We start from the raw sequence: 26,406 nt of genomic DNA, 5'->3' as shown, positions 1-26,406 counted from the left end.
AGCTTGTCCTCGTCCACGGGAGCGCTCAGGTAAGAATATGCGGCAGTCCCGACATCGACACGGGTCAGTACTGTACACCCAGACCACCTCGATGTCCCTCAATGTCACCGGCCTGCCAGATTAGATTGATTCGTGCGGGTGAGCCTCTGTCGCATGTTATATTGTTCGTGGATAAAGTTTTGCAAATGCAGGTTAGTAGGACCACGATCCCGACTCCACCGGCTAACGTCACGACCTCTGCGTGCTTCTCCGCCGATCGTCTGGCCGTTGGGTCCGCTAAAGATAACCCAACGCCGCTCGAACTCCGTACCGTGGCAACCAAGGTGAAGAGGTTCTCCCAGATGACGCTGGATAACTGTACCCAGGCTTAAGGAGGGTATGCGTAGATCTCGGTGCTGGCTCGACTCAATTATGAGTTTGACCGTTGTACATATCAACGCAAAGATTACCTGTGAACCTCGTCGGTATGAGCGAGCATCTGTTTCGGAAGAGTACGACCTCGATGTCCACGACAATCGTTAAGCCGAGGAGTCTGCGGAAACTATACAGAACAAGAACAATGCGAGGAAAGTGACTGACTTTCGGACGACTGCCGCCACATCGAACAAGCCCCCTCCCTGACCTCGATAAGCTGAGCAGGTCGAAGGAAGACGTGGTAGGACAGCTTTCGGAAGAGACATCGCGGTGTGATCAAGAGCAGCCTGAGAGCAGTCGGCTTTGGAGGTGCAGAAGAGCTGCTATCTCATGGTGCGCCCAGCCGGCACCGCTGCTTCCCTCTGAATACCAGGCTCATCGGCAACAGCGACAACGAGGATGCGGCATCTGACGAGGCACCCCACTTTGGGCTGGTCCAAACAGCAGACGGTACGGATATTGTCTTACGATAATCCCAACAAGCTGGCAAGGGAAACGAGGCGTAGCCACAGGGGTGCCCCGCTCATGACAGATAGCCCGAGACCATCTGCCACACCTAGAAATAGACAAACAGGATGGTCACTGGATAGAGGATTTCGTTTAAGGCGGTGAGGGCGTGACGTCGAACAAATTGGTGATAAGCCAAATATTAGAACGCAAGACGCAGGCGGGAACTAGACACAGCAGGGATGACACCACACCGGCGGTGCCGACGGCATCGATTTGAGTATTGCCCATCTGAAGCAAGGCTCCGGTCAACAGGACAGCACGGTACCGGGGAAAAGCATCGTGATTCAATAGCAAACAGAAAGATTCTGGGATACCGGCCCGAGTATCATACTTCAGCAGTATTCATCCGACACACCCTCCGTGGAGCGCTGAGGTTGTGCATTCATTGTGCCCCGGGATCATAACCTTGATCTTTCAGTCGTGCCCACAAGATCGTACATGTCGTGCCTCGAGTCAAAAAAGCCAGCTCTGCAAACATTCCCAGGTCCTCATTCCGCCATGGGCGTTGAAGAAGCACATGCTGTATAGATTTAGCTTCGAAGAGTTGATCTGGGCCGGTCCTTACCTGCTCTCATCCCCCCACGGATCTCGTAGAAGTGGTCATTTCCAAAAGCCTGGCAGTTGTGGAGGACATGAATTGTCGATGCCAACAGCTCCATCGTCATTGGCGTGTTTCTGCATCAGCACCATCGCACCAGAGCCTCTGGCTCTTCGATCTAGATTGTACGATATTGAGGCAGTAAGGCGGCACGACGCCTGGCTCGCTATACCTTGATGAGCACGCATCAAAACGCTGACAATCTTCACAAGGCTCACCCTGGCCGATCTCCCCCATTCGTATATGTGTATGACCAGACAAAATGTCATGAACCAAGTGAGGGCAAATAACAGAGACCTGATAGAGACTTTGGTGGGTTAGCAGGTGATGTGCCCACAGGGGCAGATGAGACTTTCCACTCACTTGTGCCATATAGCCACCAACGTTGGAACTCCGTCGTGATCATACTGTTCTCCGATGATGCGCCGCGGTCACAGGTCGGCCGAGCTGGAGCTCGAATCTTTCTGATATGTAGTTTGGAGGAGAGTCGAGTGTAACAGAGAGTGAGGGTCGAAGTTGCTCTTCGACGGCGGCTCTTTGGAAGGTGGAGGGAGGATAGGTGGACGCGGTAAGTTGCGGCCGTTGCTTTTTGCAGTGTTTTGAATGGCAGGAATGGCGTTCGTTTGAACCTGCGGTTTTTCACGCGTTGTTTGACGCGAATGTGTGATTCCTGGTCGTCAAATCGTGTGATCAACAACGAGTGGCACATGTGGCACGTGGCGTGCCTGCGCTGCCTGCGCTGTCTGCGCTGCCACAACTCTGTCAACCTTGGAAACAGTCCTTTGTCCTACACATGGATTGATTCAAACGCGCTACGTGATATCATCATGGGGAACAAGCCGGCATGCGAGTCTGAAACCGACACAAGTGTCAACCAAGGGAAAGCACGGCGTGTTCCATTACGCTGTGAAGGTTGACACACCCGGTCTCAGTGGACTCCTCGAACGGAGTGAAGGATGCATAAAGGCCAGTATTGATCCCGAAAGTACTGTCTCGAAGACCTGCTAAACTTCCAATCATGCGGCTTGAATTATCAAGGAAAGCCCATCTTCGACCGCTTTCTACGCCTCACAGGACAGACATCTGCAGACTGCGAGCGCAAGAAGTACTCACAAAGGAGCAAGGTCATTCCTTCGCTCTCGATTCTTATTTTTGCTTCCCCAAACCAAGAACAAGAGCGATGCCGTTGGCGTCAGCACAAAAGAGATGCGTCGTTGGAAAGTAAAAGGAGGCACAACCTCGTTAATGCTGTCAAAACACGGACCTTCTGAAGGTGTATCCTCGTTGCAAGTGAGGCAGCATCATATTCGTCTCGATTAGAGGTCGCTGACGTCCCATGCGCCCCATTCTCGAACCTATTGAGAGGCTTAACCCGGGCTGAATACAAGCATTGCGGATGTTCCGGCTGCAGAGACGAAGATTCATCCACCGCGTTGTCGCTCGCGCCTGTCTTCGCCAGCTGTCCTGTTCGTCCCAGGGGTCTGTCTTCAGATGAGGTAGCATCTTTGAGAGGATGACCGCGTGGTTCCTTTCGTGTTTAATCAATGGCTGGGGACTTGGCTGCGTGGCGGGAGCGTCGCGGTCCTTCAAGGAAAGGATGACTAACTGAGAGCAATACTCAAGAAAGTCTTCCATATCTTTGAGTGTCATGCGTCGCTTTCCATGAAACTCTCCAAGCAGCTCTGAGCAACCCTGGACGTCTCTTTGATGACGCTCAGCGCGAATCAAATCAAATATCAGCGGCCGGGCCTCAGCGATCTCTGACATGTGGTCCATTACAGAGTGCTTAAGCCTTTGAGCTCTGTTTCGAGGACCTGGTATTTGGAGTATTCTGTTTGACACACATCATAAGACAACACAGAACAGCTCTGGTGAAAGTAAAAGCCAGAGACCAATTTTTTCCGCCTTTCATCAGGTCAACCCCGTTTAGCTTCCACTACCAGCCTTTTGCACCCGCCTCGTTTCGCGGGATTTTTACCTTCTTTTCCCCGTGAACCACATTCGCTTCTTCCCGTGCGTCTTCTTTCCGTTCTTGACCATGGCCAAACGTCCTCACAAAACGGGTCATTGACACCACCATTACGCCCCGACAACTCATTTTCAAAGAATGGTATGCCAACTTCAAGCCCTTTGTGTCCGGCATGCAGGCAATGCCGACTCAAGGCTGCGACACCAGCACTGCTTGCCTTTTTGATTTCACCTGTAAAACTTTATCAATAGTCGGCTGGCGTTAGTTACGGTGTCCTGACTCCCGCTTCTGGGGAGGTAATGCCTTTCGCAGTTGCTACAACGTGGTGAGCCTTGTTATTTCATACAGGGCAGTACGGCAAAGACAAAATAAGTAGTCAGGATCTATTTCTTGCACGGCCGTCACTGTCATCAGCAATTCACAAAAGTCTTCTTTCCGTTTGGGTGTCAATCGATTGCTGAGTTTCGGACCTACGCCATCCTATCAGGACGACCTCCACCGACGAATTCGGAGGCGAAGGTTCAGGTTTTAGTTCGAGATGGGTCTCTCGAAACGCAGAGTGCTCATTTATCCGCCAGACTTACACCCCGAGAAGCCACGTCAAGAATCATTCTGCCTCGGCCAACTAACTCTGTAATTACGTCCCAGAGCACGGCAAACATTCCATCGAACATGCAATCTGACGCTGCTAGGCTTGGCCGGTGTCTCATCTTACCCTGTGAGGAATTTCACCGACTCCAAAGGGATGTACCTTTCTGCTTATCCAGGGCGGCTGGGGCGGGGCGGGGGTCCCTGTACTAGGATCCTTGGCTGGAGTTAAGTTGGACAATGATCTCTGGTGGTATTCTCGGCGCGGTTATATGTTGTCGTATCAACCGGTGCTGTATCACATCTACCACCCTCTGACCCAGTTTGGCTTCTTCTCGGCGTAGGAGGATGCCGCGCCGTTGCCACCAACGTCCAAGATCGATTCGCAGCCGCTGGCCTCGCTCAATGACCCGCCGCACGCTGGTCTGGAAGGTTTCTGGCGATCCTCTTCCTCGTTCTGTGCGACACGAGTTTTCTTGATGGTGAGACTATGGTTCTGCAGGGTCAATGCGTGTGTTCAGTTTCGTGAGCCCCAGCCGACTATCTCTTCCGCAAACAATCTACAATTGTCCACTGTCCCTTCAGTCTTCAACATACCTTTCATTGGTCGGAGCGAGATTTTCCTTTTCGTCTTGGTCACTGCTGCGAAGGCGCAGACCTTCGAAGCTTGCGTCGCAACCCTTCACTGGATTCCCAGTAGTACGAGACACCACCACATGCTGCTGCTGCCGCGCGCGGGAGTGAGTGGCCACCATGTCGTGCGAGTCAAGGCCTGCCTACTTGAGCTCTCAGTGCATTCAGAAGCGGAACCTGGCTCTCATGATCCATAACATGAGGCCCGCCAGAAACCGTCTTTACAATAGCACTTGAATTGGTCTGAAAAACTAATTTCCTCAGCAGCCGAACATGAACAGGGCTCCGAAGACGTGTCTCCGCTCCTCTTTGACGATTCTCTAACAAACCTGGAGGCATTCTCCTGTGCCCCATCTCAAATCAATCCGCCAAAAGATCGCATCTTATCGAGACGACTGCATCCTGGTTTCCTGATGAGCGGCCTGTGCTGACGGCAACAGGCGTCGACATGACTGTTAAAGTTACCACAGACGCATCGAGACATCGCGACATAGCACAGTCCAACGCAAGAGAGCCAGCTTATCCATCTGGAAGAGGAAAAGCGAGTTTCAGCTCTCCATGACGCAGCACTGAGGTCCCTGACTTCCAGCAGGAGGCCAGACCTGATGAGATGGCGATGTGATACAGCGTGGTATGTCGTTGAGAATGATGGATCCAAGTGGGCGTCAACTTCAGCAGCAGTATTGCCTCTTTCCAGCTCTTCGATTGATTGATCGATCTCCTACATCCATTCTCACCGCTCATCACTAGATCGGCGACACATCCTTCTTCAACGGCTGATTCTTCTTTCTTCTACTCATCCTGGCATTCCTCCGTCAACACTGACCCGCCCGGCCTTTGCTGGGGAGGTGGAGACGCGTAGGCTTGCTGTCACGACCGATCTATCTATCACGCGAATCCGCTGGAAGACTGAACTCCCCACAAGAAGGGAGTGAACACCTATATAGGGTTCCGGGCAACCGAGTCGCTGCATGATAACCCCAAATACAGGGAAGAGAGTCAATGCAGAGCAACGCGATGGTGTCAATGTATCTGTCGGTTCTTTCGACGTAGTCACGCACGGCCGGGCGCACGTCGCGGACGTCGTGATCCTCGCTGACAATGACCGTTGGTTTATGTGTCCATCTTTCTCTCGGTTCCAGGGGACAGGAAGAGCTTTCGTTTTCACCTATCCATCCAACTCGTTCGCATGCATACAGTATCTCCAGCACTGCCAGCGCGGTGATGCGTTAGTGTCGTGATGGTTTTGTTTTCGTCTGCTTCTTGAGTCGGAACTTATTTAGGCCCATCAAACCGGAGAGTCCTCTGTGTTGCTGCTCTCAACATCGAAATTCGGCTCATCAGCTGCCTGCTCCTGCGTCGAGATCAGTGGATCTTCATGCAGCTCGCAGTGTTCAGAATCAGGCACGAGGATTTCACAAGATCTACATGATCTCGCGGAGCGATAATCAAGATAATGTGTTGTCCCTCGCCGTTCAAGCAGCCTACCTATCTCTAGTTCTTCACGTACACCCCGCATGCATGGAGGGTGTAGGCAGACGGCCACACGGAGCCGCCAAAGCAACACGTACGATCCCACATGTTCTCAGAGAGGGACCTACATTCGTGGTGGCCTGTCCCTAACCAAAGAATCTTCCACTGAAACCTAACTCAGACTTATGCGTCAAAACGTTGAAATAATCTGCTGGTGCTTGCAAGCACGCCCTCAACGTCGATGAGGACATAGTGTGCGGGAGGATCACAACTGCGTCCATCTTTACAACGATGCGGATTGGGACGTGGCCCTTTGATGCGTGGCTCACACGAATCTCTCAAGGGTCACAATTCCTCGTCTCCCTTACAGACATGGCTGCGAGATTGTGTGGCCAGGCCACTGCGGGACCTGGATGTGCTCCGGTCGACCCGACCTTCAGCAAGTCTTTGATATTCCCAAGGATCAGACAGTCGAGGACGAAGGGTTGTTGGGGCTCGCGGGGACAACCGTACATACGAAGATCATATTGGAGGATGAGGGCTGCCATGTGCTTGCGAGAGTATACAATATCGCAGGAGGGGTGCTCGCAAGGCGGGCTTTTTCTTTTCTTCGACCAGCGGTGGCACCTCTCTTCTGGACGCGCAAAAAATGTTTACGGAGAGGAATCCTGAGTGCCACCCCTAATACATATTCTCGCCGGTGGGATTCCCATTATTCGCACGGCGGTCGCGTCGACCTCGATACCGGCCAGGTAGATGACGGAGACGCAAGCTGGAGGCGCTCACCCAAACAAACAGTTAACCGAAAAAGGTCTATACCGGCTGCCACCTTTCGTTGGAGGGGGTTGTTGAAGGTGGCATCGTCCTTCTGGCAGCCATTGTTTGGTGTCGCATTCGCTAGAAACCACGGCCATTGGGCTAGCCAGGGATCGTCCTGTGAATAGGAAGAACTTCAATATTCCCCTCGAGCTTCTTCCGACGGTTACCAACCGTTTCAGCATCACAGCCCGGTCTTATGTCTACATATATGAGAACCGAAGCGCATGCCTCGATCTTGCGAGAGATTACGGAGCCGAGCTCAGTGTGTGAGACTAAACGTCTCATCGGGGTCTTCAGATTCATCTTTGAGATAGTGGAGGATATTTCGGCGGGCATGGACCTCCTCGCGGCTGCACTTCGTTTACATTGTGGCTCCGATGTCCCATCTTAACGAATCCGGTGAGAGTCCGGTTGACGCTTACTGATTGACCTGATTCATGACCAGTAACCCGGGCAATAAACAAAAAGCTGGCAGATGTTTGGGTGGATGGAAAAAAGCTGTTTTTCGGCGGATACTGGAAGGGGACTTCGACACGTCCGCGAGACATCCCTTGCTGAAGTTGAAGGCGCGCGAGAACAACAGGGAGAGGGATGTGGGTCACCTCTCCAACGAAACGCGGTTGTGGCATCTGAACTCGCGGCTCTGGATTCGGACCTGAAAATGTTGTGACTCAAATCTGTCGACCGGTGCCCGACAGCCGATGCTCGATGTCCTTGTCCACTAACAGCTTCGTGCGCGGCCGCATGGGGACTTCAGCGCGATATCGGAAACGGCCAGAGAGCATTGCCAGCTAACTAAGAGCTGATGCTTGGTGACGTCAGTTTCGCAGGAGCCACGGCCACCGCCGGCCACAGTCAAGGCTTCGATGAGGCCATATCATAGCCTGATGGACCGGGGCTAGCCAGTTAGCCCGTCCCATGACCTGTTGACATGCATTGCTGTCTTTTCTCAAATCACCGGCACGTCGTGGAGTAGGCTCACTCGGAACGTCATTCGGTCTATTCCACTTGGCCTCATGTGAAGAATCTGCTGTCTGGGAGAATGGAATTCGATTGTCAACATTCAGAACGTGATCCATCGATATCCAGCACCCAAGTTAAATCAGGAAGGGGATAGGTGGGTCACGTTGAGGTCCTCAAGGAAGGTAACGGGTATCGAGACGGGACGGTGTTGGAAAGGTTCCCTTGACCAATTCGCTCCATTGCATAGACATTCGCTGTGAGCGGTGGCGAAGGAGGACCCATGATGTTTTGTTGGCGGAGGGAGAACAGACGAACGGCAGTTGAAATACGGGAACAGCAGCTGACTCTTCACCAGGAGAAGTCCGTACGCTCCCCTCGTCTCGGCAGCTACGTAAAGGAGATGGCTGAGCACTATCAGCGCTGCTCGACGTATGGACAATTGCTCATTACATCCAGCTACGGGCTTTTGATCGACCGTGTGTACCCGGACATATTGCTTTCGGGGCTGGTACGCAGCAAACACTACAATTGCCAGAGAGTAAATATGTTCTACGTCTGCCATTATCTGATTCTTTGCGCTGGGTGGTCTCTCTGCTCGTTGTCTGTGCTGGATCTCTTCTCTTCAGAAGAAGACACCAGAGGTTTACATGAGGCATCATTCCGAGCCCGAAGCATCAACAGTCAGTGAAGGAGTTGTTCACCTCTTGGATGGGTATCTAATCTGCCAACAATCAGGTGTGATGACCGCGTCATTCTCCGACTCCGGCTTGAAAGACCCTTCTTATCCAAAGACGGCGGAGTCCGAGTGTGCGATAGACATCCTCCAGCTCAGCCACTCAGCCCCAACAGTCAGATATGATCTCCACAAGGAATCCAATGAACGAGGAGAGGCATTCATGGAGCAGACCACAGGGACAATCCATTCCCAGCTCTACCAATTCTGGTCGTCTGTTACGGAAGAATCACTGGCAACTTCCGAGAAGGGGTTTGAAGACGAATGGTCTCCAGGACGTGACCTTGCACTTCCAAGATCGCTTCTTTCAGAACTCTCAGACAGAGATGTTGGCCAGATATTGGCAAAGCGTGCCGTAGGTGTGATACAGTTATTGGCGCTTGCCAGCAGGAGAGAGTTGTTCCAAAGCTTCGTGCAACGAGTGAATCCCGACACGATTGCCCACTGGCTGGTGTCTGCTGTCTGCTGTCATCATCCTACGGCAGCAGCAGCGAGGGAGGAAGAAGCTGCTTTTTCTGCGTCTTAACGTTGATCTTCGAAGCTGAGTTGATACTCAGGAAGGGTTCATTCCAGAAAACCATACTTTTCTGCTGGCACCCCCTTTAACTTACTTGCCTGGTCCTTGTTGTCGGAGAGCTTTGGGGTGGAATCGTTAGACAGAGAGTCAGAGGGTTGAACACGTATCTTGATTTATATAAAGATGTCCTTGAGACATCGACTTCTCGCACTGTTGAAGGACTCCATAACAGCGCGAGAATTGAGGTCCTATTTATCTCTTTCTGGGTGCACTTCATGGGCGCCGTTAGCCCCAATCGCCCCAATCGCCCCATGGGGGCGGCTCGCCTCAATCACTCCATGGGGTGTTGTCAACCGGGGGGTCGGGTGCCAGCCCGGGTGACACTTGTGCTCAGCCAATATCATGTTCAGGCACCGGGAGGATGGCACGGAGTTCATCAATCACACCATGGCGCCTTTCATGATTCCAGCCGGCATATGGGACTCCCAACTTGGAATCCGCTGTCACGTGCGGCGCTAGCCCAAGACAGGATTAGCCTGTCTCCGCCTGCCTACCTTTTGTTCTAGCTACTCGAGTCATCAACAGACTCTCACTTGTACTTACTCAGATAGACAGAATACACTCAACAAACAACCCCTGCCATTGTGGCAATCTCCCTTTTCCTAGTTGTGGGCTGGCGTCGAGACTCATTTACTTGTGTCACGCAACAATCCGGTAGCAACGCTTTACTCCGCCAAAGGTCTTGTTGCAAGACTGGAGACGATCCTCCTAGGTTTTCCGTGGCACTGCGCTCGGTTTTCCTTATTCTCAGATCCCCCACTTCCTCACCTACTCGTCGAACCCTCTTCCTCTCGACACCCTTTTCCTTTGTTCATTTCAATCGTTCATTTCCTTTGTCGTCTTCATGCCGAGAAACATCAGCAACAAGGAAATCAAGAGCCTGAACATCGATACAAAGCCACTGGGAAAACGCAACGCAAAAGCTCCTCAGAGATTTAGGTTAGAGCAGTCTACAGCTCAACCCTCCCCTCCCCCGGTTGCATCTCCCTCAGCGCCACGAACATCTGTTCGATCATATCAGAGAACATTTGATTCCGACTTGGCCCTTGCTATTGGAACGCCCCTACCTCGATCAGCTGAAGTACCTGCCTCACGACCTGGAACAGTTGCAGGCGAGGAAAACTAAGAAAGAGTGGGACGCGTCATACCACAAGTGATTGGGGCTTTCCCTCTTCAAGCACAGCAAGAGCCATCGTTGCCACCTCCATCTAACCCAGCTGTCATCCTTAGTGGCAGGATAAATCTTCCCAACCGTTACCCATACAACGTCAAGGACACTCCTCGTCCAAGAATCGCTCCGTTACCTACAGCAGCTCGTCCTATTGCTTCCTATCAAACGCCGGCGTTTCAGCAACTGAGAGACCCAACCCCTCTCCCCAGCACTCAGGACTCAGACTCGACCACTCTAAGTAGAGAAACCACACGCTTACCGAACTTGGGTTTTCGTTCAGTCAATCAACGACCCGACCAGACCGAGAGGCGGCTGTCCGTCGACTGGCCGTTAGTTTTCAGTCCATCCTAACTAAGCTATCGAACCTTCAATTCATCCTTGCTGCTGGAAAGCCAATCAGACATCATGGACCCAGGTTCGGCTGGACCCTTATATGCGCAATATGCTCGACGATTCTACTGTCGGTATGGCTCGTGGTGCGGTTGCTGTCCTTGATGCCAAGACTCGCTAGGATAACCGAGCCAAAGCCATCCAGCGGTATCGCTCAGATGATCATGTCTTCACCGAGGCTAGAACACAAGTCTTCCTTGCTCGGTTCAATACGGGACCGATACCCACACCGGAGCCTCCTATTGTGGCCGAGTCAGCCTGTCAGAGAGCCTTGGGGTGGGATCGTTAGACGAAGAGTCAGAGGGTTGAACACGTATCTTGATTCTTGTATAAAGCTGTCCTTTAGACATCGACTTCTCGCACTGTTGAGGGCCTCTCCAGCAGTGCGAGAATAGAGGTCCTATTTATCTCTTTCTGTGTATACCTATTGGGGGCCATTCGCCCTTTTCGCCCCATGGGGGCCAAGCGCCTGATGGGGGCCATTCGCCCCATGGGGTGTTGTCGGCCGGGAAGCGTATTGTAACAGACATTGTAACAGCCCTGCTTCCCGGGTGACACGCCCATTCGTTTGCCTGTTCCGGTTGGAAGTCTTGGAGAACCATTCAAGATACAGCTCAAAATGGGAGATTGCCTTGCTAGAGAGACACCAGAGATGGTTTCTGCGTCGAACTCCTCCTGGTAATGTTGTGATGGAGGATCGTATGCGTTAGGTCTTCGATACTCAATGGCCTTTATCACAATCTACGGGAGCCGTCCTCCCTCTCCGTCTCCTCGCCGCATCCGATGCGCAGCAGAACTCTCGATTGCCTACCCCGTAGCAGCATTGATGGTGACACATGGGTGGGTGCACGGCAAGTCGGTCGACGCGGGCTCGAGATCGTGGTTTGGAGCCCGACGGCACCGGATAACGCTTTCATTTCTCCAAGGCTTGCTTTTGATTGATCAACAACCCGGGAGAAAAGGGAGTGGCTATGTAATACGAACTAACGAACCGGTTTGGAAAGCCTATGGATCGATTGACTTGCTCCGCCACGCGCAACACCGATGTGTTATCGCCTTGTGACTCAGGAGAGACTTGTTCGGAGGGGAAATAACTGCCTTTGACACATCAAGTGCTCGAATTGGGCGTCTGCCTGCTTCCAGCCAGCCCGGAACTTCAAACGGGCTTGTCATGGCCGTCAATGGTGTGCGTCGTGCAGCTGGCGGACCCGTGGACAGTGAGCAGCCCACTGCAAGCGAGGGTAGTGATCCCCAGGCTGAATCCCAATTTATTATCAATCATGGACATTAAACAGCTACTCTTGCAGCCGAAGAGGAAACCAATCTCTTGGTATTAAGATGCATAAGTGCACCGAACCTCGGCGAATTGTTATAGGCGGCGATCGTAGGTAGCAGCACAAACTTCTGTTCAAGTGCCTCACCAGCAAGGTGTTGCGAGTCCTGGGCGAGGAAATGATTTCGTGGCAGGACACTCCCGACTCGAGAAGTGTCATTCGTTTCCCTCGTTCCTTTGATACTCTTCTTGGTTTTCGCGGCCTTCCCTTTGCCGGCTTTCTTTGCCTGTTGGGCTCTTTTCTTCCGCCTAATAATCTTCCTCTTCATTAATGTCGGAACTCGCCGTCGCCGGGGCATTCATAAAATCTTGTCCCAATGCGCCTATATATCCTTCGGGAAAATAACATTCCCAACATTCCCAATCTTCCCACGCTTGATCTGATGGAGAGCGACTATCTTCCGTATCATCTCCTGATTCGGGTCCAGCCTGAGCACTGAGAGGGGCGTCATCTGCATCATTCTCAGTGGGTCCGGCAATACAACAAGTAAAGGCCGCCGTCTCGGAACTACCACTCGGACAAGCCCGTCGAGGCCCCTTATGTGAAGAGAAATCCGGTTTCTCAGCCGCTGAGCAAGCCCGTCAGGACCCACCATCCTTGCTGTGATGGGAGGACAAGTGGCCTATACTCTCGTCCGCAGCAATAAATAAGATTACGTTCTTGGACAGGGAGGTCGAGGTCCCTGTCCACCGCCGCTGCAGTCGCTTGAGGGCACCCGACGAGGGTCCATCAGTGCTTCCAGCTTTGGTAGATTGCCAGGGCACGTTCGGTTCCGGAACGTACTCCTGGCACAACTCGGAGGGAGAAGATTTCATTGTAGAGCCAGAGCTACCGACGACGCCAGCGAGCTCGGGCTGGTGGTTACCGGATAGGGCGACAATAATGCCAGGGGCGTTCTTTCTTCACAGGAGGATACGGACGTAGGTCGTGAAAATGGGTTGGTGTCAGCAAAACCTCTGGAGAAGATAGATAGGTGGTTTGACACGCTCGACAAAGAGCACGCTATTCAGGCAATTAGACGGACTTCGACATCACGATACATAAAATCTGAGACCGGTACTCGTCGAGACAACAGGCGCCAGATCAGATCTTCGGGGGTTCGTCCCATCACGCGATTTCCCCTAGCATCTCTCCTCACATTATCTGTATTCACCCGACATAGTGGGGGTTGGTGGGTAAAAAAGATCCACGGATCGTTGGCGATGGTAGAGTCTTCCGACACGGTAATGCAAGCAGCGGTAGCAAATTCAGTGGTTTGGTCGCAAAGTACTCGGGGAATCTTAGGCCCCAGCAAAGAAGATGTGGATGAAGTGGTTGTCTAACTCTTGTGACAATAGTTCCCTAGTCTGCAATCTGACCGCAGCCCCAGCAAGCTTCGACCTCAAGAGATGGGCAGACGATAGTAGCCCAACATGAGAGAACGCCTTCACAGCAGCAGACAGAACCACCGACGATAAGACCACGGTGGGGGGGTTCAGCATTGCTCGCCGTAGGAGGGTATGTTTTGCTGCGATTGATAGCCGCAAGCACATGGAAAGATCGAGGAGAGGACTGGTGATGGAAGACGGTTGGTGCTGTGCTCCCCTCGCTGGAAAGTAGGATAGAGTCATTTCTGCACACACACTCGGCTGACCTGCCCAGTCAGTCCGGCGACTAATTTATAGAGATATATTTTGGTCTCTCCAAATTTCTCCCACACCAAGACCCCCTCAATACGACGAGGGCGAATTGTCGACTCCCGGTCCTGTCAGGTCAAGACTACCACCGGGGTTAGTCGGCAGCAGGACCTGGGGTTCGAATCCCACCGACATCAACCTATAAAGTAGCGAATTGTAGTATAACCGGTCGGCCGAGAAAAACCAACCCGCAAGGGTGAGTTTCGCTTATCACAAACCAGGTTGGTTGACCTGCTTTGTGATAAGTTTTTGCCATTTTGGCCAATGGTTTTTTTGGTCTAGGGGAGGCAACTGATTAGCTCTCCCAGCAGATCAAGATTTCCTATCCCCGCCGAAAAGGACATCTCTTCTCATATCTGACAGGTCTTCGGCGAAATAAGCACGACAACAACCTGGCATCATCTTAATCCTTGAATTTGTGCGACACAGCGTTCTGAGTGGGCTGCGAGGCTTTGTCTGGGCGTTGAACATCTCGACTGCTGGGCCCCTTGTTTGCACCATGATGATAGGCTGTGAATAGGGCAGGGATTTTCCGTCAGGCAAACAAAGTGCCTACAGGGGTGTGGCTTCATAGCAAAGTCTGTCTGCACGTCTCGAACTACATAGATTGGGCCAGCACCAACACGCAGTCCATGACCCCTTTCATCCCCGCTCGAACTGTCCCGTCATATTTCTCCATACAGCGTGCACCTACTCCATCCACTCATCCCTTACTACGAAACATACGAAACAGCCCCCCACGTCCCAGGTAGACATACATGTGCAGACTGCTCGCTCCCGCCGCGGCGAACTCGGTAGCAACCCTATACCCCAACACCGTCTTCAAAGACGCCCAACATCATGGGCCGCATACTGTCTCGTCTTACATGGCACATGCACACTTAGCAACAAGAACAAGAAGCCCGAAAGGAAGAGGGCGACTGAGACTTTTGGGCACGGCAGCAGCCGACACGAGTAATCGGAACAGCCTGAGCTTTGTCACAACTGAGCAGAGTGAGTAGCTCTCGACGAACGGACAAAGTGGGAATAAAGATCTGGCATTAGTCATGGGACCATAAAAGCAAAACGAAAGGGCTGTCTTACTCACTCACTCCGCCCATCAGTGTGTCTGTATGTGACACGTTCTAGATGGCTGGGCAGCTAGCAGCAAGCATGGCGGGGGCGAACCACTATTACATCCTCAAAGTATCCCACGATCTAAACCAAACAAGAATGTGTGTCTCTTTCAGGAGAGAACTGTGCAAAATGCCAAACAGGAATGCGGGCAGGCAACAAGGCATCATGGATGAAAGGACGGGGCGGGTTTTCGAGCTCCACAAAGACCAGGATACGTGCTCTCGTCGAGGGCAGTGCAGCGAGTGACAAGTGGCGTAAATCCCGCTGACCGGCTGGAATTTACAGTAGCTGGCACATTGTAGATAGACATACCGTCACGCCCCTTTCTTCCCCGCCAACGCAACCCGGCGCTAACTGATGATATCCATCGCCCACGCCCACGCCCTTGCCCCATGGATATGACTTGACTGACTGATGGGAATCCGATCGATCTTTAGGGTCTGGGCCCGAATGGGTAGCCAGTAGCGGTTTTCGTGGCTCGACAAGCAGAGTGAGAGGGCTAGCATAAACACACACACACACACACACACACACACACACAGCCGTCTGTCAGGGTAAGCTGCGTGCAGAGAATATAGCGGGATCACCAGGAATGAGTAGTAGGCAGGGGTCACCACCAAGGTCCCAATAAAGCAAGAGCCATTCTGCCAGAGAGCGTTGGGGTGGAAACGTTAGACAAATGGAATGCGGGTTGAATGCGTATCGCGTGAGTATCCAAATATGTCCTGGAGAAGTCGATTACTCGCACTGTTAGAGAAGTAAAAGAGTCCTCCCTGCAGGGCAAGTACGCATGTTTATTGATACTCTCGTGGGACATTCCAATCTGCCCTTTGGTATGGCTACGCACGTACCACCGAGTTCTATCTCCCTTGAAATCTCCTGGGTTGGTCCGTGTGTCGTCATGGGCCCATGGCACTGGTGCGGTGACACATTTTATCGCGGAGCTGGGTTGGTGCTTGAGGTCCGGCTACGTCAGGGAGTGGGTGGCTTTGGTTGTGGACCTGCACCTGCGTGCACCTGGTCGAGTTGGTATATATGTATAATGTCCCCGCTTGTTGCATGCACGGGTGTGAACATACACACATCCAATAACTTGGGAGTCGGTGTGAGAGTGGAAGTCAGAGGATATTAGATCCAGATGAGTAGTACGTGTCTGTAGGGGGGCATGAGCTCTGAATCGCTCGATCAACGTTCTGAATTTACCGTGTATGTGAAAATTGGGAGAGAAGTAAGTAAGTAAGCAAGCAAGGTGGAAGGGCTGGGAATGTTGGGAATGTTGGGGGATAATAGTAATATCAGGATGTTTATGAAGGTTAGGATTGTCACAAAAGCTCCGACAAGGGTAGCATTCTACGTCCTTTGTGTTTACGTGCTCTGTGGCTGTTCTGAGTCTCGAATTAGCCTATGTCATCTGTCCGCAAGTCTTCCCCACGTCCGTGATCCAAGTCTGTCAAATCGCTCAGCGTGGTGCGTGGTCGCCATCGGAGGAAGAAATGTACCCAGTCTCATCTTGGAACAACTTGCTCGTAGTAGCAGCCGAGCCGGACGTGGGATACACGCACGTGCAGGATGATGGCCCGTCTGGTCTGAATGATGATGATGGTCGGACATGGAATGTCTCTTTCATCCGTCTCGAACTCGCTCAGCCGGCTTCTCCGGAGAAGGGTTCGAGGTAACACACAGCCCGCCCGACGGCACGGGCTTGATACCGGCGGAGCCACGATACTACGATTTCCGGCTTTGTCATTCCCGCCACCACAATAATATATGTCGAACTGTCTTAGGCAGCGAACGAACCTTGGAATGCCCTTGTGGCGACACTCGCCTCCCCACCGGAGTTACGACGTAGATCCGGAATGCCAGGTTCGGCCAACACAGCCAAGGATCGAATGGGGGAAGCCGCGTGGGCAATTTGAGCCGCCTGGCACCGGGTAAGAAATTCTGTCAAAGTCTCCGCCAGTCTCGATGAGACTGGGTGATGCGTCTCCGTGACGCACTGTCGATGTCAAGGAAACCGGGTGGAGGTCTGTTAGATATGATCAACAGCGACATCAAGAAATTTCACCAGTTCAATGAGGCTGAACGGATAACGGGATTCAAGGTGAGCCAGATAGACGCTATCGGCTCCTTCCAGGAGGTCCTCTTTCCAATTGCAATATCGCGTGGTGGCTGAGGTCGTGCGTTTTGCGGTCAGGTGGCTTGATCGTGAGATCAGAAACGATACAGTGGATATGTGTTCTACTACTACCTTCGAGAGATGCACGGGTAATCTGCCGCGGTGAGCGTGGACGCGCCATCAGTCGCACGCACGAGAAGGAGGCGAATATAGCTTGGGTTGGACCGAGCATCAACCACAAGCAGGGTGCGTTCGCGTTACATCACCCATGCTGCGATGATCCGGGTAGAAGATGCACACGATACTGATTGAGTCGCTTGAGAAGATACCGATTCCCTCTGCCCGATAGCGTTATAGTCCGAGGTACTCGGCAGACGATGGTGTGATCACGCCTTGCGGCGAGGACGTCACCAACGCGACCTCAGTTCTGATGGCTTAAAGTCACGTCCACAGCGCCGTAACCGCGCGGTTGGACAGGTCGCAGGCGCCTGGGAGCAGAAGAAGTGGAGCAGCTGGCCCTCAGTCTGACTGCCGGCGACATTATCGGGGATGATGCATGTCGAGGTCGAGACCGGTGCCATTAGGAGTTCGGCCTTGACGAGGATGTTGACCTCCACATGACTTATCAGGCGTCGTTTTAGATGTGTCGCGGCAGCGGTTTGTTGCGATTCCTTGACAGCGAGAGCGACTGCCGAAGGAACTCACAACGAGGGCGCAAACCACGGTGTGAGGAGTGATTACTGATGTCCTTGGTCGAGGTCTCGTGATGAGGTACGATCAAATGGCTGTTGATCCTCAACGCCCGAGGACAGCAAATCACTACGGACTAGAGCGAGGGGCGACACGTCCCCAAAGATTCTGTGAAACCGGGATGTTGAAGGAAGCGTCTCCGGAGCTGACTGGGCATGGACATCGACGGCCAGACCGCTTGAACAATTGTTGGTCTCTTTTTTGCGCCAGCAGCACGACCAGGCGCAGGCCTCTTGGATCAAAGGACGACATCTAATTCATCACTTAAACATTCCTCCACGCTACCGAGAGATTGAATCAATGGATTTAATGACAGCTGTAATCGAGCCGGATGGCATCCTTGTAATACAGGCGAATGATAAGAGCCATGAACCGGTAATGCCGGTGGAACGGCTGTCGAAGAAGCCACCAACAGCAAAAGAGTGAACCAATAGATTGAACAGAAACGCCGTCTTTGACTTTGAAACCGAGACGAAACAGGTCGACGACGTTTAAAAGGACGATAGATAAGGCAAGTTGCCCTTGCGGGCTGTGACGGGCTCCGGACGGAAGAATGAAACCTATTCGGTGCCATGTCTTCCTCAGTCGCTGCCGCTGGCCCCCTCAGCAACCGCATATGCGGGACGTGCGTCCGTAGCAGCCAAAAGCACCAAAAAGGAAACGACAACAGCCTGGTGTTGCCCTGAGTCTTCTGTTCTGCCGTCGAATCATCTGTGGATTCGATCAGGGGAGGACGAGAGGATGACATGAAACTGTACATCGGCATGCACTCACTGGGACTCTGTAGTCCCCCATGAAGAGGCCAGCTAATGACTGAAATCGTCTTTCTTTCAGGACGGAGATATGACAGAGGATCGAGAGTGTGCAGCTCCAACTGTTATTTCCCGCCGTCGTCGGTCAAGATGGTATTGACATACTGTATGTACAGTAGATAGATGCTGGGGTTCCAAATAATTTGTGATTCAAACTTCTCCCGGTTATGGCGTCATTGGCCGCCACGTGGTTGTCAGGGTCCCTTCTGTGACGTCACGACAGTTTCGGGGAGGTTGGGAATCTCGGGGTCTCAGGCTATGTATGGCGTCTCCTCACGGGGGTTCCTCAGCTGCTCCGCATATGCGGCGCCCGAGTGGACGCTCCCAAGTAGGCTTGCTGCTGCTGCCAATGGCCCGGTCTCGTTTCAAGATGATCCGGCTCGCACAATTATTTCTACTTCCTTTCCTTCTGGCGTCATTTGAGTCAACTCTGGGGTCGTTTTTTGCTCGAATCCCCCGAAGCTGCTGGCCCATCCCAGTGGTTGGGGCATGACGCTGGCCTTTGAACAAGGACATACACAATGAGCGTCGAATGGAAGAAGAACCGCTTTTGCAGCGAGCATTCAGCCAAATAGCAGCGTGACATCGGACGACTGAGTCAAAATCGTGAGTTCTCTTCTGCCAGTGCTCAATTGACCACGAGCGAAGCATCGCCAGCTTGTTCTTGGGGAACGTGTGGAGGGAATAAGAAGAAGAAGCAGAACAAGGGCGCGGACCCTTGTCCTTGCACCCTAAACGTTGAGGGAAAGGCCTATAATTATGGACTCTTGGGGCTTGGGGGCACTGCGGGGTACGGCGTGGCACATGCCTAAGCGCCCTCTAGTTAAAGACTCGCAGACTGGTTAGGCATGCCCCGCACACTCCAGATGTAGGGACACATGACAACATGCCCCTCCCAGAATACGAGCCAGCCAGCCATCTTCCTTCAAGCCTCCTTGTGTCACAGTTTGCATCTTCCTACTCGCTGAGGAGTTCCAGCAGCCCGAAAAACCCTCCGAGTCCACCCGGTGACTGGGCTGCACGGACCGCCCTTGAAGCCTGAGCGCTTCTTTCCCTTGCTCGTATTGGTGACCACGGTGACTATGGACTATGAGAGGGTGTGGAAATCAAGATGCATCCTGTTCCGAAACATTAGGTGGTGGTGGAGTTGGGATTCAGGTCAGGAGGTCGTGTCATATGGCCTATTGCAAAGGTCCCCGGTTACACAGCAAATGAGGGAGGCGTCTCTTTCTCAGTTGCTCCGGGAGGCGCCTCCTTTTCAGCTGCACCACAGCCTGCGCTCCCAGTTTTATTTTTCTTTTATCTTTCCTGTTCCATCCCTTTCACCCTCAACCACGCTCAACTCTCTCACCGCCAGCCTTGCTCAGATGGCCGCCTGCGACATCCACGACGTGCCAATGGCAAATCCCAACGATCCCCAGCTATGGACCCCTCCGTTCACAGTCCCGTTGGCTGGAATGATCGTGTCCCCCCGCCCCGACAGGCTTGTGCCACATCCTCCGACGTCGCAGTCTTCTGCCCGGCTCCCACGAATGCCTTTACTGAACGAGCCCCTTCCAACGGCTTCTCCGGTCCGGTCAGGGATTCCTCTGAGCAATCCTCCTATCCTGCGGCCTGCCATGCATCTTCCTCTTATGAAAAATCCGACCTATAACCCTCGCGTGGGCCCTCATGTGTTGGTCAAAACTTTTCAACCCGAATTGTCCGCTCCCCCAATACCACTTGGGCACCCTCCACCGAATGGGTACCCCGTACCGAATGAGCACGACGACATTGCCACAGCGCAAGCTGGACCTTCTGACCTGCACATTCACCTGGGTCAAGACGTCTGGAGTGGTATCCTGGAAGGCATAACTCAACGATCTCTGTTCATGAGGCCGCTTGACACTATTATGCAATGGGCGTGCGAGGGAACGCTAATAATGGAGGATGCGTTCAAAACGATCACAAACCATATGACAGAGCCAGAGCGCATGTTCTTGAGAAGATTTGCCACTGCCATTTGCGGGTATATTGAAAAGAGGTGGGTATTCACATTTTATCCGGATTGCGGCGGCAACGATCCTGATTTTCGTTGTATCGGAGCCTCCTTTTCTGTCTTTCCTGACTGTCAGGGGTTCTTGTCAAGGTACAGAGTTGTACGCAATTTAGAATGCCCATTCCACACCACAACAGTCGGGCCAGCGCAACCATTGCACACAGTGCGTTTGGCGCTACATTATCCTTTCTGCCGATGTTCTGGGCAAGCCAGCGCAGGCTGCATACGTTTCATGGAGTTGCCTCCGGAATGGGACGACGGGCGGTGGTTCAAGCTATTGTCTCGACCTGGCGCGTGCAGCGAATCTCTGAAACGTGAGGATGGGCGTGATGAGGCTAGCGCGACATGGGAAAACATAATAGGGGGTTGACCATGTGATATGTCGATAGTAAGTTCAATCCGGTTCTTGCAAACTACATGTCGCTCACACTCTCACCCGAAAAAGACAATGTAGCACTACCCTTCATGGAGAAGGGCGAATGACACCCATACGTCCGGGCACAAATGGTGGCAAGACGCAATTTAGGAGGAGGGGAAAAAAGAAAAATCGAGAAGACACAATCGCCAAAATTTGGGAAGGGGGAAGGGCGGGCATGGCTCTCGCCGACGACACAACGCACAACGCTTTCCCGACGGGAAAGGACACTGGAAATGGGCACAGACCCCAGCTGTTTCAGCTGAGGCTTTCTTTTCTGTGCTGTCATTGGTGCCGGTTTTCCGAACCAGGCCTTGACCACAGCAGGGGAGGGGAACGACCAGTGAGAAAGGCGGAGAAAAAATGATATATCACATGCATTCCTACTGACCGAATGAGGGATTCAGCCGATCCACATTCCCCTTTGTCGGCGGCTGCTCCGCCAATCACTTCACCTGCCTTACCGCGCACGGACAACCATGTGGAAAGTGAGTGTGTCACCCGTACATTGGTGGGTGCTGCAAGGGGAGAGGCAGGGAAATTGGCAACTCTCCAAGCCTGGGCTCCACCAAAGACTCCGAGTGGAGACGAAGTGAGGGGATGAGTCCCACAGAAAAATCCCAACACCTCGACAACGGCGAGTGGAGAACCCGCTCTAACCGGTGTGGTGTGTTGGCGCCCTGGTTCAGAAATTCCACGGCAACCAACCCACATCTGCGTGTTTGGTTGGATGGTTCGAACCACAAACGTCCCCGCCGACCACCCTTTGGATAAACAAACAACTTTTCGCCCACATTTTTACCGCCCTTGGGTTCCCAAATTCCCATGACAACCAAACCCCATCTGTGTGCAATGTCATGCGTGGCAAGAGCCAGCTTCGGGTCGAAAGATGCAATTTCACATTGCAAAAATTTCCAATCGGTCAATATGGGCCGTGCGTGGGTTCTGAACACAGAACACAGAGTGGGGCTTGCATTGGTGTCGATATCGATGTCGACCGAATGCGTTTGGCGGCGAGGTGTGGCAAAGAGTCCTTCACCTCCAAGAGTAGAAGTGTAAAATCGGCGACGAGGTCGAGATAGTAGCGACGACGAGGGTGGCGGCAGCAAGGTCAAGAAAAATGAGCTTTTATGAAGCGGCGATGAGGTGACGACGGCAAGGTGTAGCGACGGCGAGGTTTCCTTCGTACACTAGTCTCTTCTGAAACGAAAAATCCAGTTGCGGGGTCATGGACATCCCTCATGAGTCATCACATTGTAAAATTTGGAGCCTGTCCCGATCGACCGTGATTGGGCCGTGGCGAAGACGGCGCAGCGGCCACATTTCCGTCGCATAACTTTTCATCCTCGCATGCGGTGGAAGTGCAAAGAACACCATGTTGCTCGTCACGTCCAGTGCTTTTGATCGGTCCCAAATTCATAGGATTATCCTGGTGATCGGGCGAGATGAAGGCAGATATAGGTACTTGGAAGACTTTGATGGGGTGAGATCCCCGCGAATTTTGGCCTGGCACACCCCTCACTCAGCACACAAGACTCGACTGAGGATTATCGGCACAGACGAGCCACCGGGAAGGCTTGAGAGGGTTCTATGTGTGCGAGTGTGCATATAATATTCAAAGTGGCACGCACGAGCGGGGTTGTCGGGTACTTTGGGCACATTCAAGACGGTGTCAACAAAACGCTGGTACTGTCAAGCAGTAGCAGTCCCCGACCATGTAGGAACCGCCAGGTACGTCTGCCACCTTCGGGTGGCCGGGCACATCAGAAGGGCGAATGCCGGCAGAGAGTGGGGTGTCTCGGACTGGGAGAGACTCAGCGTTGTCGGTATATCAACTTGGCAAAGATGCCTGATCCGTGGAAAAGGCGCCCTTATTTCGGGAAGGTGAGAAAGGTTATGTCATACAAATCAATAAGGTGGAGGGGGGTGTGCAAACTGGGAGAGATTCAGCGTTGCGTTGTCGGCACATCAACTTGGCGCAGATGCCCGATCCGGGAGCAGATGGCCCTATTTCGGGAGGGTGAGAGAAGTGATGTCATACGAAAAGGTTGATCGATTTAGCGGAAGAGTTGCTGGTTCATCAACTTGGCGGAGATTGTGGAATGTCAGGAAATTCGAGGGACAAAGAGAGGGGTAACTGCGAGACTGGAGATAGAGTCCGAGACCAGCTACTCTTTTCACTCTGATTCTCAGGAATTTCGTCCACATGCAAAGCAAATCAAGAATTTCTGCACCAAATAGGCTAAGCCGGCTAATGTGTGGGCGAGCATTTCTGCCATCCCATCGGGGGTTGGCCAGTGCAAACAAAAACAATCAGAATTCCAAACTACAAGAGTTTGGCAGGCTGCGCTGACCTGGATGAGGCACTTTTCCAGCCGATGGGGAAGTTGGTGGCACGACAATGTCAAAACTCTGTGACTTTCAGAACCTCAACAGTTTCTCGCTTGTACTACTCGTTGACTTCCACAACTTCAATAGTTTCTCTCCCCCTCTACATTCTCCCTGCCACACACTGAGCACGAAAAGCGAGAATCGGTGGGCTTTGGTGGCAAAAGTCTCGAGCAAACTCGATGCCGCCAGGAAACAACAGGTCCTCGGACACCTGACTGGTTCAGATAATCCTTTACCAAAGCTTTTTCTGGCGGGTTTTCTGTCTATCCCATGGTTCGTCACAGCGTAATGAGTCCTGTCTCTCAGCCGTATAGACGAAAAGCCCCCAGCACAGCCGAACCGGCGAGTTGATCGCGCTGAGCATTTTCCGTCTCCTTCTCTCCAGCGGACAGTTGTGGAAGCTGAACTTGTTTGCGGTTAGGAGATGGAGCACTGAGTTTTAGCCACGGTTGGGGGAGCCTTGGAAACTCACGACATCCAAGAATTCCAGTTTCCTAGATGGGCACAGACGGAACCGCCAACGGATCAAATTTCTATAAGTATGACTCACTCCTCTTTTGTCAGTGCTGTGATCTCGACCTCAGTCCATTGCCAGATGCACCAAGTCACTGATGGCGACGAGACGCAGCGTTGCCCTTTTTTGCGATTTTGTATTCTGCCAGCTCACGTGCATCGTTGCCTTGTTTCCGTCACAGCGTCTCGGGCGAGTGGGTGATCTTTCACCGTGTGGCTCGTAAGTGCCAGTGGGTCATGGCGTGGTGAAGGCCAGGCCTCGCGAGTGGTTGGTTGAGAGGAGACCACACGCTGTGAGGACCTACAGGTAGGTTCGGATGGGAGACGTGGCTGGTTGGGAAGGGAAGCACACTCTGAGGACCTGTGGGCAGGTTAGGATTGGAGAGGCGGGTGATTGAGGACGTTTGTGGGGACCTATATGCAGGTTTGATTAGGAGAAGTGGGTGGTTCAGAAGCGAACATCCTCTAAGGACCTTTGCGAGGACCTATATGAGGACCTTTAGGCAGAATCGTGTGGGAGAGGTGGGTGGTTGAGGACCTTTGGGAGGACCTGCAGGCAGAAGCGCCGCGGCCTAAAAGGGCATAGTAGGAAACACGAATTCTACAAAATCTCCCAGCCTCAACATCACTCGCCATTTCACCTCCATCCACCTTTCACCCTCCTTCATCAGCAGCGACAGCAACACCGGCCACAGAGAGCGACCCGAGATCCTCCCTTCCCGCGTCCCTACAGCCGCAGAATACCTTTACCCTGCGCTCGGACGATGTCTACTCCTGAAGATAGCCGCAAGCAGCCGGCGGAGCGTCTCCCACCAGTCTTGAGGTACCTAATGCAATCAACACCACCACCACCACCTCCTCCTCCTCCATCCGCCTTGAACATGCTACCCTCGTACAGCATCATGGCTGGTATTGACCGCAACCACGTGTTCGAGGATGGAGGGGATTTGAGATCAATGGCCCTGCGCGACCTGTCCCCCGCCCTCACCACCGACGAAATGACCTCCGCCAACAGAGTAGCGTGGCTCAATTATTCGGCCCCCCTGTCCCGCGAGCAGCAGCAGAACAATCCCAACCCGGATACCGACGACGACATGGACTCGCAGGCGGCGCTGGTGCTGATGCAGATGTCCAGTGACTACCCGACAACTCCACGAGCGCGAGCTGAAGCCTCCTTACACTCAGCAATCCCACCACGAGCCGGCCGAGACTTGGACATCCCGACCCTGCTCCGAGACCTGGACCGATTCGGCGTCATCTCCGCTAGCTACAAGAAAGAGCTTATGGAGCTATTATACACGCCACGAGACGACCGCGTGCGCATCAGGATGCGACACGAGCAACGTCGGCTGCAACGCATCCATCGCCAATTCAACAACAACCGCATCCGCAAGCGACGCGACCGGCAAGCAGCCGCAACCACGGCCGCAGCCTCCCGCCCCGTGCCTAACTCACCATCCTCTCTCTCCAGTCTTTCATCTCCTGACCGCAGTCTCGCGGCGAGGGCCAGGGAGATACAAAGAGATGATCTCATGCTCGATGGAAATGAACGAGAGGAACAAGCGCAAGAGATGAGGCGAGGCGGCGCCTTCAACCTGCGCGTTCTTGAAGAATCTTTGGAAGAGCTGTTGGTCCCCGGCGCGCCCGCCGCCTGAGGATTCGAGCGCAGGAAGCTCTGCGGAGGTAAACACAGAAAGAAAGAGTGAAAGAGAAGAGGGGGCGATGATGCATGGGGGAACGGGCATGCAGCAAGCAACATTATTGGGATTATGGTGATAGGACAATAGGATAATAGGAAATATGGGAAGCACGGTATAAGACAACGGAAATGTTCAACATCGCCATGGACGGCAATAGGGAAACGGGACAAGGGGAACGAGATCCACCAAAAACAATCTTCAACACCCGCGGAAGGACAGGAGAAAATGGTGAAAACAGAAAAAACTAATGGACTTGTAACAGGCATGGATTTCAGGGATTGATTCTGACAAAAACATATGCAACAGCAATAGCAAGCAGCTCCCCCCTCGGGGCCAGGACGATGTATCTTAGTTCCGATAGAGAAAAAATGTCATGTCATTTGACGCCATGAATAAACTCCCCTTTCAATCTTTCGTTGGCTTTTCCCAGTAATACTTCTTCAAAAGAGGGTCTTTTGCCAGCATATCTAAAACCACCGCAGGGGCGGGCGATGAGATCCCATCTATTTATGTATCCAGCCTGAGGAAAGACTGCAAGGGGCATTGGATTACGCACATCTTCTCATCTCCCACCTACATGGTGTAAACATTCCCTCCTTCTGCCCACTTTTTCCCGATGTATGTGAATGCCCTCTGACTTATCACAACCGTCATGATGATTGTGGATGTCTGCGCTGGGAGACGGGGGCCGCGGGGGTCGAGTCGAA

The 26,406-nt window shown here is 52.8% G+C and overlaps 4 protein-coding genes across 4 annotated transcripts; 2 read left to right on the top strand and 2 right to left on the bottom strand.

Annotated features, from left to right (window-relative positions):
* Positions 1 to 4,383: 4,383 nt before the first annotated feature.
* AYL99_11960 (hypothetical protein) lies at positions 4,384 to 4,834 on the bottom strand (the record flags this gene model as incomplete). Its single annotated transcript, XM_018843464.1, has 2 exons — positions 4,384 to 4,567; positions 4,677 to 4,834. 2 exons carry the CDS (start codon positions 4,832 to 4,834, stop codon positions 4,384 to 4,386), a joined length of 342 nt encoding a protein of 113 aa, XP_018687204.1.
* A 7,586-nt stretch (positions 4,835 to 12,420) lies between these two features.
* On the bottom strand, positions 12,421 to 12,987 carry AYL99_11959 (hypothetical protein; the record flags this gene model as incomplete). Its single annotated transcript, XM_018843463.1, has 2 exons — positions 12,421 to 12,740; positions 12,801 to 12,987. The coding sequence occupies 2 exons, from the start codon at positions 12,985 to 12,987 to the stop codon at positions 12,421 to 12,423; spliced, it is 507 nt and encodes a 168-aa protein (XP_018687203.1).
* A 7,022-nt stretch (positions 12,988 to 20,009) lies between these two features.
* AYL99_11958 (hypothetical protein) lies at positions 20,010 to 20,793 on the top strand (the record flags this gene model as incomplete). Its single annotated transcript, XM_018843462.1, has 2 exons — positions 20,010 to 20,665; positions 20,757 to 20,793. The coding sequence occupies 2 exons, from the start codon at positions 20,010 to 20,012 to the stop codon at positions 20,791 to 20,793; spliced, it is 693 nt and encodes a 230-aa protein (XP_018687202.1).
* Positions 20,794 to 24,763: 3,970 nt separating this feature from the next.
* AYL99_11957 (hypothetical protein) lies at positions 24,764 to 25,654 on the top strand (the record flags this gene model as incomplete). The annotated part of the gene is made up of 1 exon (XM_018843461.1): positions 24,764 to 25,654. The coding sequence occupies one exon, from the start codon at positions 24,764 to 24,766 to the stop codon at positions 25,652 to 25,654; it is 891 nt and encodes a 296-aa protein (XP_018687201.1).
* Positions 25,655 to 26,406: the final 752 nt, after the last annotated feature.

Source organism: Fonsecaea erecta (assembly GCF_001651985.1).
Source record: "Fonsecaea erecta strain CBS 125763 chromosome Unknown Scaff19, whole genome shotgun sequence".
In the NCBI taxonomy this organism is placed as follows: domain Eukaryota; kingdom Fungi; phylum Ascomycota; class Eurotiomycetes; order Chaetothyriales; family Herpotrichiellaceae; genus Fonsecaea; species Fonsecaea erecta.
The sequence above is the reverse complement of the archived record's forward strand: the minus strand, read 5'-3'. Positions and strand labels throughout refer to the sequence as shown.